We start from the raw sequence: 14,154 nt of genomic DNA on the forward strand, positions 1-14,154 counted from the left end.
ACATTTTCTTAAATACCTAAAGAAATACACTATAGCATATTACATCGCCGGCGCGCACGCCTGCACCTATAGCTTTTTTTTTTGTTATTGAATTTTTGATCATTAAGTGCAATTTATGGTAATTACAAATTTACAATTTGTATGATTATTGATCTCACCTACACGACTCCTACGTATCCAATTTGTATTAAAGCAAAAAAATGAAAATAACATCATATATTTTGAGACTTTCAACATTAAAACAAGAAATATTACTTTGCTAATCCGCGAGAAAATAACGTGTTAGTCAATCAGTGCTAACCCGTTATACTTACTTGCGTATTTTTACATGCAATTAATGTTCCCACCCTCCCACCGCAAAAATAAATACGCAAATAAATATAACAACCCACCACCAAAAGTACAAAACTCGACACGTGTTTCGCCTCTCTACGAGGCATCCTCAGGAGATGCTGGAGATGTTGACGGTCTGACACCTGACAACTGTCTGTGTGTGTGTGTGTGTCTGTGTGTGTTGTTGTGTGTCAGTTGTTGCAAGTAAGTATAACGGGTTAGCACTGATTGACTAACACGTTATTTTCTCGCGGATTAGCAAAGTAATATTTCTTGTTTTAATTAGCATGGATTTCCGCAAAGTAACGCCTGATTCTATTAATTACTTTCAACATTTCTCGAGATATTCGAGAAATCCTGGTCGAGAATTCCCGTGCCTCGAGAAATAAAAAAGGTCGAGAAACCAGAAACCCTAGTGCCAGCCTAATACATATTACGTAGCTAAGGATGCACCTTGTTTACGTTGTCACGTGCTGTGAATTTGTGTATTCTCAGCATTCTTCTACGATAAGCTAGCCGGAAGAAATCTAATTGTAAATAACTTGGAAAAAATACCCGCCTAAGTTAAGTGCAATTTAAAATTTTTAACTAAACATCTCACTGAATCGAACTACTAGACTCTCATCTGTAATGGGCGTAGTCAAGTGAAAAGGATCCTACCTGTAAAATTGTCATGAAGTGTATGTGTTTTGTGTTTGGCAAAAGGTTTTAATTATGATGATATTTTTTGAGTTCCATTCTTTCCCCTCGTCGGCCGAATTTAGTCTGTATCCATATACCAATGGTATCAATGAAACACTTTACATAAAATTCTCACCTCTCTAGAGTAATGTGTTGCATGTTCGGTTGCAGAGTGAGGCCTAGAAAGATGAACTGGGGGCCCCACCACGCGAGGGCTCCCGTCACGAACGCGACGCACGTGAACGCTAATGTTGACAGCATAAACGACGGGCTGAAATGGCGATGACGACGGTTATTGCAAAGATTTTCAAACAAAATGACAACCCAAGAGTGCTAAAAAAAGTTGCAAGCAGCGTATATTAACCAGCGTGTAGTAAAATAGACGAGTCCCTGAACCAAAAGCCAATATACAAAATGTGCCGAAGAATCCGACCTTACGTACTTATAAAAATACGTACAATATCCATATGTACTGCACGACCAGCGACTACCTACACCAATTTAATTATTGTCCATTACGAGATTCAATAGGAATTTTATATAATTGACATTGTGAGGGTCAAAGTGATCCCATTCAAGTTCACCCACACCTTTAATTCTAGCGTTTCGTGTTGACAAGAAAAATAAAAGGCTGGAGGTATTTTCACGTACTTCTAGCCATCATTGACTCGTCATATAATCTATTTTAAATAGCTTTTGCTATATTAACATTAATATGGTACCTAATTTTCTGCACGACCAATTGACGATGATGACACATAACAGCTTTTTTTTTTGTCAACTTTCCGCCCACGTTTGCATAGCGGTCTCAGAGATCTATGACTCGTAGCGCCACAGTGAGGTATTTTATAATCGTTTGCCAAACCAAGATAAACGTGGATGTTCTTTCACTTAGCAAATTATAGATCGAGCTGGTCGAGTCGTCTATCTATTCGTAAACGTGACAATCTTTCGGTGATTTTGCTATATCAAATCATAAACGTATTTCTGAACAACTGAACGCTATTCTTAGTCTGAAACTGTGATGTTGACATTGTTTTTTTTTTTATACTACGTCGGTGGCAAACAAGCATACGGCCCGCCTGATGGAAAGTAGCCTCCGTAGCCTATGTACGCCTGCACCTCCAGAGGAGTCACATGCGCGTTGCCGACCCTAAACCCGCCCCCCTCGTTGAGCTCTGGCAACCTTACTCACCGGCAGGAATACAACACTATGAGTAGGGTCTAGTGTTATTTGGCTGCTGTTTTCTGTAAGGTGGAGGTACTTCCCCAGTTGGGCTCTGCTCTAGATCTGGAATGACATCCACTGGCTGTGCCCTACCACACAAAGCGAGATGACATTCACAATGCCCATACCTCTCTTTTGGACGTAGTTTAAGGACGTACCCGGGTCCAAATATAAGTTGACCTATAAGTTCAGATACTTACTTTCTAACAAGCGAGCGTATATCAGCCTTGTAGGACGTGGCCCTGATGTGGCTGTCTTCGGCCTGGCCGCGCTCGGGGTCCGTCATGACCCACGCGATGAGCGCCACGGCCACGGCGCCCAGGAACGGCGTCACCCGGAGACCCCAGCGCCAGTTGTGCGCCGCCGCGCCTGCCACGGACCCCACTATGTAACCGAGGCCGCTGTAAATAGGTACATCTTAAGCAGAAAATATAAAAACACTTTGAAAACTAAAAATCTAGGCTGACTAATGGAACGATGGTTTTAAACCGCAGATGACGTTGTATGGATAAAATCGCCGCCTTAGGGCCGCTTAGCTTACGCCTGTCTCTAAAAATACACGAGATAACAAGCTCATAATTCTTCCTACTAATAAGTCAACGTCCGTCTGATATGGACTTTAATTTTAGCCTTAGTGATTCGTATGTTTATTTATAGATGTTGTTTCAGAGGGTTAAGGGTTTTTAGACATAACATAACCAATATAAAAGGACTTCATGAAATAAACATCGGGTATCATCAAGTCATATTTTAATCGAAATAGGTTTCATTAGTACCTATGTATTTAGGTAGGTATTCTAGATATTTAAACTGTAACAAACTATGTTAGAAATATGTTATTCTCCATCGATTTCAATCTTTATCTTATTACAATAAGGTACATTTTTATTTAATAGTCAGTTTGGCCAACTGTGCCTTCCCAAAAAACACAAGAAGAGGGTAGGTATATAGCAGTTAAATGTAAGGCGAATTTCTTTCAGTCCGGTAAGGAAATTGTCCGTAGTGAAATTTCCAGTATTGTTATATACCTAACATTGTATTTGTTCGTGGCGTTAACATATCTAATTACTTACGTCTGGAATAACAACTTTAGTATCGGAACATTCATCAAAGTACGCTAATTGATATGAAGTGAAGCGTGTACGATAATATCAATCTTATTGACATACAGTCCACGTACAAAGCGAGAGCGGCAATCGCCTGGATCTTCCGATGCTATCTCCATACTTGGCACGGATTGGCGAATGTCCGCCCTTATCATCGTACGACCACGGCAAGGGCAAAGCAAACATCGCCAAACGGAAGATAACATAAACAAATATATATAGACCTCCCGTAGCAACCGATATTTTTTGTTTACATATATATATATATATATATATATATATATATAATCTGAACCGATATCCGTCCGATATACCGTTTTTACATCCATCTGCCTAAGAGAACATTCCCAACTGTCTTTAGAACTGAATCATCATAACTACAGAAAGTGATGCAAAGAGTTTCCAAGCGTATTTTTGGGCGGTTCATAAGAATATTATGACTTCTAAGTGTTCTAACACGGGTACCCTTCCGCAGGGGACAGACCTGGGGGACTTTTCATAGGAAGCGGGTTTTTATATTCTTATTTACGTTTCTTATTTTATTAAGTTTAATTTAGTTAGTTTATATTACTTATAATGTTGATTAGCATTATAATAGCTTATAAAGTATATTCTGATTTTATTTCGTCATAAATTTTATTAAATTAAATTAAATTGTAAACATGAATTAATCAGACCACACAAACTGTTACTCTCATTACTTTGACAAGACAGGACAGTAGGCAGGTATACCTAAAAAGATAATATGCATCGCGAATATTCCGACCACTTTAAATAAAATAAAAACCTGCAGCTTATGTAATGTAATCCTCATAACATTTTCAAGGAGAAGTAGGTAACGTTCTTTTAATTTAATGCCCGTGCGTGGTGTTGAAAGCATTAATATAGTTATCATTTGGCAGAAGAGCTTGTTTGCAACCATAGTCATATAATATATATCGACGTATTTATTTAGAAATTTTACTTCGCTCAAAAGTTACGGTTTTATGTTTATTTCTCACTGCACCCACCTTGAAGCTTTTCTGCTTTACCCTATGGTTGACTAGTAGAGAATGCCTAGTGGCATTAAGTCCGCCTGTTGTACTCTTTTTTTATGTGCAATAAAGTTTAAATAAATAAATATAAATAAAAGATTAGTTTATTGACATGATTGTTTACCTGCCGACGGGTATGGCGAAGTAGAAGAAGGCCAGCATCTTGGACCGCACGTTGCCGACAAACAGGTCGCTGATGATGGTCGGTGCGATCGTGGAATAAGACGCCTCGCCGATACCGACCAGGCCGCGGAAGAACGCGAACATGCCGAAATTCTGGAAATGATAATGTTTATGTCAGTACTGTGAGTAGGCAGTAGATAAACTGGTAGGATACGCAGCAATTCTTCTCAAAACAGATGTTAGTAATATCAGATATCAGACTAATTGAAGAGCTGTTTCATTTCACCGAACTGGTACCAACCCTAATGCAGGTCCGTTACTAAGAAAAGGTAAACCTCGGCAAATCGCGGAGAAAGGAAAACTTCAACAAGTTTTCAGAGTGCGTTATACATGCTTGATTTGCTTGATGATGGAAACTAACTAAACTAACTAACTATTGTGGCGCAGTGACCCAAAGAGGGTCTTGGCCTCCAAAACGAGAGAATGCCACCTGTCCCGATCCTGTGCCACTTCCTGCCAGTTGTCGGCATTCTCGGCCAAAAATCGGGCCGAGATCTCGGTCTCGGTTCTCGGCCAAAATGGGCCGAGATTCTTGCCGAGACCGAGACTAGGCAATAAGTTATCATTAGTGGATTTGAATTTACCGCACACGAGTGCCCGTTTCTAAGCCACCCGTTGGTGGCATCGCCCGCGTGATGTGACGTTTTTTGTGATTTTGATTGGTTTCGTACCCACATTTTAAGCCAATTATTCAAATACGGTGTTGGGTTGGGATCGAATAGGCTCGGTTGCCAGTAATGACTTGAGGGCCTACCGCGAATCACGGTCGACGTGTTGCCTCTATGTCGCACTTGTAAATTTGTGCGTAAGTGTGACAGGGAGGCAACACGTCGAACGTGGTTCGCGGTAGACCATCTGTTCTTTGGTTCTTTTCGTTTTGTGGTTGTTGTTATTGCGGAAGAGTTAATAAATGAGTGTATATTGTTATTGAGATGTAACTTAAATTAAATTTGGGTGTAAGATGACACTGGGTATTTTGATACTTAATATATTTTTATTTACAGGAAAAGGTAAGGTATAGTAGCTATGTACAAAACAATACCTGTGGCGGATTACTGTTGTGGAATATTGGACATAACTATAATTTTGATTATTGTTATTGTTCCTCTTTTTGTGCACATCCGTACTAGAAAAACTGGCCAAGTGCGTGTCGGGAAACGCATAATAAAATAAAGATATTCAAAATAATTTTCCTGAAAAAGTATATATTACAGCTTAATTATTTACCTTACTAAGATGCGACTTACATTACATAATACACCTTCGTTCTATATATCGTTATAAAATATATCGTATAGTTTTCGAGTAAAAGAATGGTTGTGACATATGGACAGACGCTATAAGTTGCCATTTTGGCTACGGAACTATAAAAATACCATTTAATAGCGCTACGAATTGATCATGATAACTTTTTCTGATAAATCGTCAAATTTCGACTATTGAAACATTTTGATTGCAAAAAACGGTTTTTTTTCTTCTATTTTATAAATTCTCGGTCTCGGTCTCGGTCTCGGCCGAGAATCCCATTGAATCTCGGTCTCGGTCTCGTTCTCGGCCGAGACAGAAAAAGCATTCTCGGTCGGACCTTAGTCGGCTTTGAGTTGGCACAGATCCGCCTGTACACTGTCGCTCCAGCGGTATCTGGGCCGACCCACTGGACGGCGACCAGTCGGTTGTCCCAAATAAGCTCTCTTAACACCTCGATCCTCACCCATCCTCAGTAAATGGCCGAACCAGCGAAGTCTGTGAAGCGAAGTGATGATGGAAACTACGCGGGAAAATCCCACCAAATTTAATTTCCTATTTGGTTAAAGTGTTTCCACGCAAGTGATATTTATTAGTTTCCGTTTTTATTAGTTATAAAAATATATGTATTAGTAAGTGCCTAAAATCTCCAATGGAGCGGAAGCTAAGGAGTCTTAAGGACTAATTTCCACCGCATTGAAGTTTGGTTAATCGAATATCTGACCTAACCAAAATCTTAAATTTCTTTCATGCATGGTAAGAATTCAGTTTACAAGTAATATAATCCTGACTTATTTTTACTTCCTAGACAACTTACCGTGAAGAACGACCCCACGAATGTGGTAAGACTCCATAGCGCGACTCCGCCTGCCATGATCCATCTTCTCGAGTACCGGTCGCCCAGGTACCCAAAGATCGGCGCAAACACCATGTACGCCACCACGAACACCGTCTGCAGTAAGCCGGCCTGGTCATCGCCGATGTTAAATTCTTTCTTCACATCACCTAATACACCTGTAAAGATAGAAATAAAGATAGGTCAGACTCAGATATCACGCACAACAATACAATATGCGGCAACCAACATGTCTTGAAGAACTTAAGAGAGCATGGCGCTATCTAAGTTCCTGCAAAGGAGCGGGAAACCTGACACGTGTTTTTTAAGCATGCCTACTCGTACAGTGAACATACGATTCGTTTCACGACCCTAACAGGTGCATTCGTGCGGAATAAGCCTGCACATAACTACAAGTACAAATGTGTTCTGTCATGCTCGATGTCCAATGCTCATAACAGTCCAATGCTTCCATTAGGGTTGTATTCCAAAAATAAAGCAAAAGTTTAATGCTTAATTTTTAATTTACTCCTTTTTCTTTAATCCTGAATCTTGACCAATTCTTTTTATGTCATAGGTACGTGACAAGCTGTCATAAAGTTTTTGTGCAGTCACGGTATTTAGGCACGCCCATCGCGTGATATCGTGGGCCGATTTTGGGGCGGTGCCTCTTCCCACTTGGATTAGGTAATTTAGGTTACTGTTATTATTATTGATGAAACTATATGGGTAACTATAACAAATAATCATGTTTTTTTAAAGTGAAATGCATTAGTTATATTTATAGCTAATAATTAATAATATATGACATCGGAGCCATAAATATGCATATCGAAGCAGGGTCACATGTGTTCTGCTGCATATTAATAACTTTTTTTTACCTAGTTATCTATACTTAGTTAACAATAATTTTGACGTAACCTTGCCATTACAAGACGACTAAATCTCATAAACCTACACGAAAGAGCCTCGGGGTCTAAAAAACAGCTACCTATTAACGAAACTTGACCTTGCAAAGTTGATTGGCCGACGCCGAATGGCAGAATGCGTGGCCGATGCGCCAAACAGACCTAACCGGAACTAGGTACCTACACGCGTCAAACTTTTTATAAACTTTTGACTAATAAAATACCTGTTAAGTACAAGTAATTTGTTTACGGATTTCGCACTGCTGAAGCTGATGTATATTTTCCATAGAACTTTATGCAATATAAAAAGGCGATGACGGAGCTGGTATGGCCGTGATATAAATAAATAAAATACAACGCCAAGAGTTTGCGCTTGGTTTGCGTTGGATAGAATAGTCTCGATGTTGTAACGAACGACTTTTTTGTAGGTAGATACTGCTCGTACTAGAGTAAAACCAATAACTATGGAAGGGTGTGGTTTGCAAAACATGGAAATGCCCGATACCACGATGAAATACGTGTAATGCTAAATCGATAATAAAAGGAGAGAGTTACGTTTGCTATTTTGAAATGATTATGATCACTATAAAAACCGTATTCACTTATTTAATTATAAGCTTACTATCACTATCAGTACTATCAATTCTAAAAGGATATATACCTATTACTTATCTACTTTCATAACTATCTACTATTTAACAAAGGTATCAATATTAATCTTTACCACACTTAGAAAGTTGTTAAGACTGTAATTAAACAAGAACAATAATATAGTGTGATGGTATACACATCCATAATATGATTTATGGTTTAAAAGAAGAAATTATTTGATCCTATGAGTAGGTATACGGTAAAAAATATTGAACAAAGTTATAACACAAACGAGTGCAGTCGGTTCACTTTTGAGACACTCAACAATCAAAACATTGCGCGAGAATTTTAATATCCTTCGCCATGTCATAAAACGTAATAATATTCCCTGTTTCATCCCGTGGCTATCATGCAGACACTTTAATAAATCATTTCTTTTATGGCCGGGCCCCATTGTTTGCGTCACCTTTATTTGTTGAAGCCCCATTCTGTACCCGGTCGACGATTCATTTTATTAGTTTGCTCTTATAGTCCTCAGCAGTCCTATTCACAAAACATTTTCTGCTCGACTTTAATCATGTTTCTAGTATAATTTGGCCTATAGATGCGTAACAATGATAAGTAATCGAAATCCACGACTTAAACTGGAGGGCCTTTAAGGTTGGTGCTGGCTAATGCTTTGTAAACCACATCGAGAGCTTTTGTTAATAAAATGAAACATGAAAGAACCAGCCAGCCTAGCCAAGGTGACAATCGCTATCGCTTCGAAAACGAATCGCTTTGTGTCTCTCTATCACTCTTCCATATCAGTGCGACAATGACATTTGCGTTTCGATCGCTACGGAGCGTAAGCGATTTTCACGTTGACTACGCGGCCAGCTCCTGATCAGTAAAAGACGAGAGATTTAATCTGATACCTATTCTTAGGTGTACTTAATCATTATCTTATTAAAATTCAGGTAGGTACAATACAGTAACGTCCAATATCGCAATATGCACATACACAGATGCACAGTAACTTTAATGAACATAAATACAATACCTACTAACGATAACGTCCCAAAGGACAAACAAACTCCCTTTGCTCAGGTCAAATGTTAAAACAATAAATAGGTACGCAAGTGTAATTTATTTCAATGACGACAGTGAAATAATTAATGCATCCTTGATGAATTTTTTTCATGACTTGTACTGTACATGTATATATCTATATTTTAATTATTCTTTACATAAGTATTATTCTTTAGTGCAGCTTGTGTAGTACAGTTACTTGGGCGGAAAACATTAATACCTATATTCCGATGCAATTAAATTAGTTATTTGCGTTACGTTATATTATACACGTAAGTGTTTACAGTTATAGCTGAAAACTGAAAAGTGGTACGTGGGACGTGTGTATGGCGCTAGTGCTCTGATTAAAAGCGAATGCGTCAGTCGGTGGTGTGATGTGCCATGACGTAAGCAGATTTTCACGGTCAGATCACGGTCGGTCGACTGACGAGCAGACCTTGATAATTCGAAAGCATACAATACGTCGTCCTTACTAACGAAGCCTTGAAGAGTTGAAAGGAATGTCCTAACTAAACAAACCAACATCAAATCAACCAGTATAATGGTGGCTATGCAGTTACGTATACTTTTTACGGATATAGAGGTTAGTTACGTTGGTTCTTATAGCCGTGTGACGTGGTAGCAGCAGGAACAACGATCAGCAAACATCCCAGCTGGTATTCTTAGTCTGACCGTAATTATAAAAAGGATATGTTACTCGTGGTTTTATTCCGCTACTCAAGATAACAAATAAAACTAATGGCAGAATGAAAACCTTTATCTAAGTAACTTACAATACTCACGTTGTGATAGTGAAAGCACATCGAAGATATCATAGCTTCTGCACTTGCTACCTACAAAGATCTATGTAGAAAGTGTGTGCTGGCAAACAGATTGGTTTACTGATGAGAAAGTACCGGTTATTAATAATTGTTTAATTTAAACGCTTGGAAAACCGCCATGTCAAAGTGCCCCAGGAGTAGGAGTGTCTGAATAATTAATGTAAAATAAACGGACAGACAGACGGACATGACGAATCTATAAGGGTTCCGTTTTTTGCCATTTGGCTACGGAACCCTAAAAACCGAAAGGCATTCCCAGTCAGTCGGTGAAATTGTAGATGCTCTAAATTTAACTGCCCCTGATATATGAGCGTAAAATGAAATAAGAAACGCTCTATTTACGGAACAGACAAATAACGAAGTAGGTACATACCTAATTAAATTAAAAATCAAGAGGCAGTGCGCTACACTATATATATTAGTGATATATCTTAATTAATAAAATGGTTAAGACATTTCAAGCTGATAAGATTGTTTTCATGAAAAAGAACTAACAGCTGATCATGTTATGATGACATATTGATATCAAGGTTTGTTTGGTCATCAAAAGTCTGACTGTGAGGAATCATAGTTTTGTCGTCATGATAAAATTATCAAGATTTAAAGCGGCCTTCGTTTTGGTGACGGGCGTTCGGTGGCGTGGTCGTGGTACTACGTCTACGTCACTGTCATTTAGGCCGAGTATTCCCATTGCGCTCGCGCAGGCTAGGCGAGCACTCGAGATATCCAGCAAACTGCGACCTCAGCACCCGTAATATCTCGAGTGAGCGTACACTGGTTTCTTATTCAAGTTGCCTGCGCTTGGTAAGCGATAGCGATAGAAATGAAACCCTAGCAGCCAAAACAATCGCGCTGGCAACACCGTCGCGCCACGCCGGCACGCGCGTACGCAAACTTCGCATCACGCCATCACCGGCGCCCAATCAGCGCCGAGGTGATTTTCCGCACCAGACTCGAAGCGTTGCAGCGCGGCGGCTCGTAATGGAACGGTACCGTGTGTTCATAGTGACGAAACGCATGTTTAATTTGAAATGCCAATATAGACGCTGACCTTCATTAATAAAATAAAATACAAACGGTCAGCACTTCCCTATTATGACTAATACAGATCAAAAATATATCAATGTAAACAACTTACACGAATGTGAGGAGTAAATAGCCGTGAACTAGAGATATGATGGGGATTAATAAAGTGTCAATCACAGACATGTAATAGGATTCGGGATTTTCACGGGGGTAATGAAATCGTTTGAAAATGGGAAAGCGCGTTTCATTTCCGGTACCGGGTCGTTGTTTGCTGCGGATGACGGATCGCCCCGGGGGACTAATGGCTAAGGATATCGATTGATGGTTATACAAGGCGATGTTTTGGTTAACGAACACTATACCGTATCATACCTAACCTATTGACTGCAACTTTAGAGAAGTCACATTAGCTATTATGCGTTTTACTCATTGACTTATAATATAAGTAATGGTTTTACTAGGATCACGTAGCGGATGCAATAGTCTTTTGATATCAATTCTGTGCAATTAGCGCAGATATACAATATCAAATAAAAAATACTGCACGAACGAGCAAATACTTACCTAACGGAAAAGACATACATAGGTAAGTACTGCACGATTTATTAGAGCTCTGTTCAGTATGGTGATGGTGGGCATCAAGACGAAAATAATGATCTGTTTAGCTTTTAAATGTTTTAGTGTAAGAACACTTCTCGATGTGTACTATTGAGCGTCATCGTCTTTTAGACTAAGCTCGTTAAATTATGAAAAAAAAAAGAAATGGAACCATTGAAAGAATCTGTTACTGGTAGAAGATTTTTTTTTTTTATATTATAGGACATTATTACACAAATTGACTAAGTCCCACAGTAAGCTTAATAAGGCTTGTGTTGAGGGTACTTAGACAACGATATATAAAATATATAAATATTTATAAATACTTAAATACGTAGAAAACACCCATGACTCAGGAACAAATATCCATGCTCATCACACGAATAAATGCCCTTACCAGGATTTGAACCCGGGACCATCAGCTTCGTAGGCAGGGTCACTACCCACTAGGCCAAACCGGTCGTCAAATTTTTAACCGGTGTCACAGAATGTGGCATTATGCCAGCTGTATACACTCGTCGAGAGGCTCTCGCCATCTCGGCAACGCTCCGATCCAAGCGGAGAGCGTGAGATGAGACGAGAAAAAGCGAGACGAGAGAGGAGCAGTCTCGACGAGTGTGTATGTGTACGGCCCGCATAAAGGTATGCCGCGGAAATCATTTGTATAACCTATACCTGCATAGTGCTGAATTTTGCGTAGAGCATTAAGCGAACCTTGGGCCTGGAGGATGCATCGGAACACTAAGATGGTCAGATATTTCGTAGAGTACGTTTACCTGAACTATTGTAATGTCTGCCTAAATCAAACACGACAGCAATGAAAGTTGGCACGTCTATCTAGTATCTGAACGCAACTAGCACTATTATGACGGATTCGTGACAACACGCGTGACTATAACTACTAATAAACTGGGAGGAAAGTCATAAGAATCTTGACATGACAAGGAAATATATATTTTGCAACACGAACCAGTTAGTCAAATAACTATATGTGGTTCATAATTAAGGGCCTACTAAAGCCGTGAATACCGGTTCGTAAGCCACGCCCGATAGCTTCCTCACTCCCCGCTAGCACGCACACATGGAAGCGCTCCGCGGAGTCCGCGGCGCACGTGAAGGTGAAAGCTCCATCTAGCGTTACAAAAGTTAACTACGATTATACGCGGTCGGCCAGAAACTGAATTCTTAGAAAATAAAAAAGATGGCGTTATTACTTGCTACTAGAAAATAAAAAATTATATTGTTGTAAATTGTAATAAATCTGAGACTACAATATAGCCAATTTTTATTGTTGATTTTTGGAAGATGTCAATAGTATAGATAATTGTAGGTATAACACTACCTATCTTTTTAAATTCGGTATCTTACATTGTTAGTTATCATATTTTATTTAGTAATATATTGTTGAGGCAGGAAATACAGGGTGCCGTTTTCCGACGACCAATTTTTCGGATGATAGTGAATCACAGTTGTCACCTACATATAAAAAAGAAAAAAGTAAGTATATGGTAACAACGAAAACTACAAAAAAGTGAAACTTTTAAACAATTACTCAAACAATCAGGGTAATTTTTAAATTGTGTCCAGAAAAATATTTTTCACATATTGTTACGTATAAAAAGCATTTTTTGATGCATATGGTCAAGCTTAATACCCTCAGGAAAGGTAAATAAAATGAGTACATAATCACGGTTGTCACAAAGTGTCCCTCAGCCGTGACGTTTCGGCATTTTGGCGGCCAACTCCACTATTTTGAATTATACAATATTTTAAATATAGCCTAAGTTACTCCCATGACTACGACACATCGAATGACAGCTCATACGTTGAAATTCGTCAAACTAACGCTGTAGAGCGTGACAAAGAATCGGATACACATCATACATCCACATACACGCGGAAACCATTTTTCTGCTTCGGCAGTTGGGCAATAATAACAAATGAACGTAGCTAATACAATCCATTTCTAAAGAGTGAATATGCCTCTAAATTAATCAAACGAATTGAGAATGTCACGACCACGTATCTATATGACACGAACGTGGATTCAATAGTCCGTGGCGGGGAGAGAATTTTGAGGCCACTGTCGTGACAATTTGAAACATGTTCGGTATTACCTAAAAATTACCTTTTTGCAAATATTAAATAATTAGCTCAATCTCGAATGTATTAGGTATATCTTATGTTACAAACAATAACGTGAAATGAGCACTGACTTTTAAAAACTCAAACATGGCGGTGACGCGTTAAGGTTGACCTTTTTTTTAAATTAACACAAAAAAATAATTTTCGACAACATTTCTCCCTTCAGCCATTTGCAAATCTGACACCAACACAGTATTGCTGTTCTAAAAAAAAAGCGTTAAAAAGGCTGCCAGACGTAAAGGTAACTTTCTACCGAGTACTGCATGTTTATGTTATCACGCGCGGCGGTGACACGAAAACTGATCACAAGATGTATGTTATTAAAATTGTTATAAAGTCGTTATATATCC

At 39.0% G+C, this 14,154-nt stretch overlaps 1 protein-coding gene across 3 annotated transcripts in view; it reads right to left on the reverse strand.

Annotated features, from left to right (window-relative positions):
* LOC133524207 (protein spinster) overlaps positions 1-14,154 on the reverse strand; it is a 49,526-nt gene that overhangs the window by 6,487 nt on the left and 28,885 nt on the right. For all 3 annotated transcript variants that reach the window (XM_061860093.1, XM_061860092.1, XM_061860094.1), the window contains exons 2-5: positions 6,628-6,824; positions 4,507-4,658; positions 2,443-2,643; positions 1,151-1,285 (exon numbers count right to left, since the gene is read on the reverse strand). In XM_061860093.1, the coding sequence (XP_061716077.1) occupies positions 1,151-1,285; positions 2,443-2,643; positions 4,507-4,658; positions 6,628-6,824 (685 nt within the window). The remainder of the gene's footprint in view (positions 1-1,150; positions 1,286-2,442; positions 2,644-4,506; positions 4,659-6,627; positions 6,825-14,154) is intronic.

This window comes from Cydia pomonella, chromosome 13 (assembly GCF_033807575.1).
Source record: "Cydia pomonella isolate Wapato2018A chromosome 13, ilCydPomo1, whole genome shotgun sequence".
In the NCBI taxonomy this organism is placed as follows: Eukaryota; Metazoa; Arthropoda; class Insecta; order Lepidoptera; family Tortricidae; genus Cydia; species Cydia pomonella.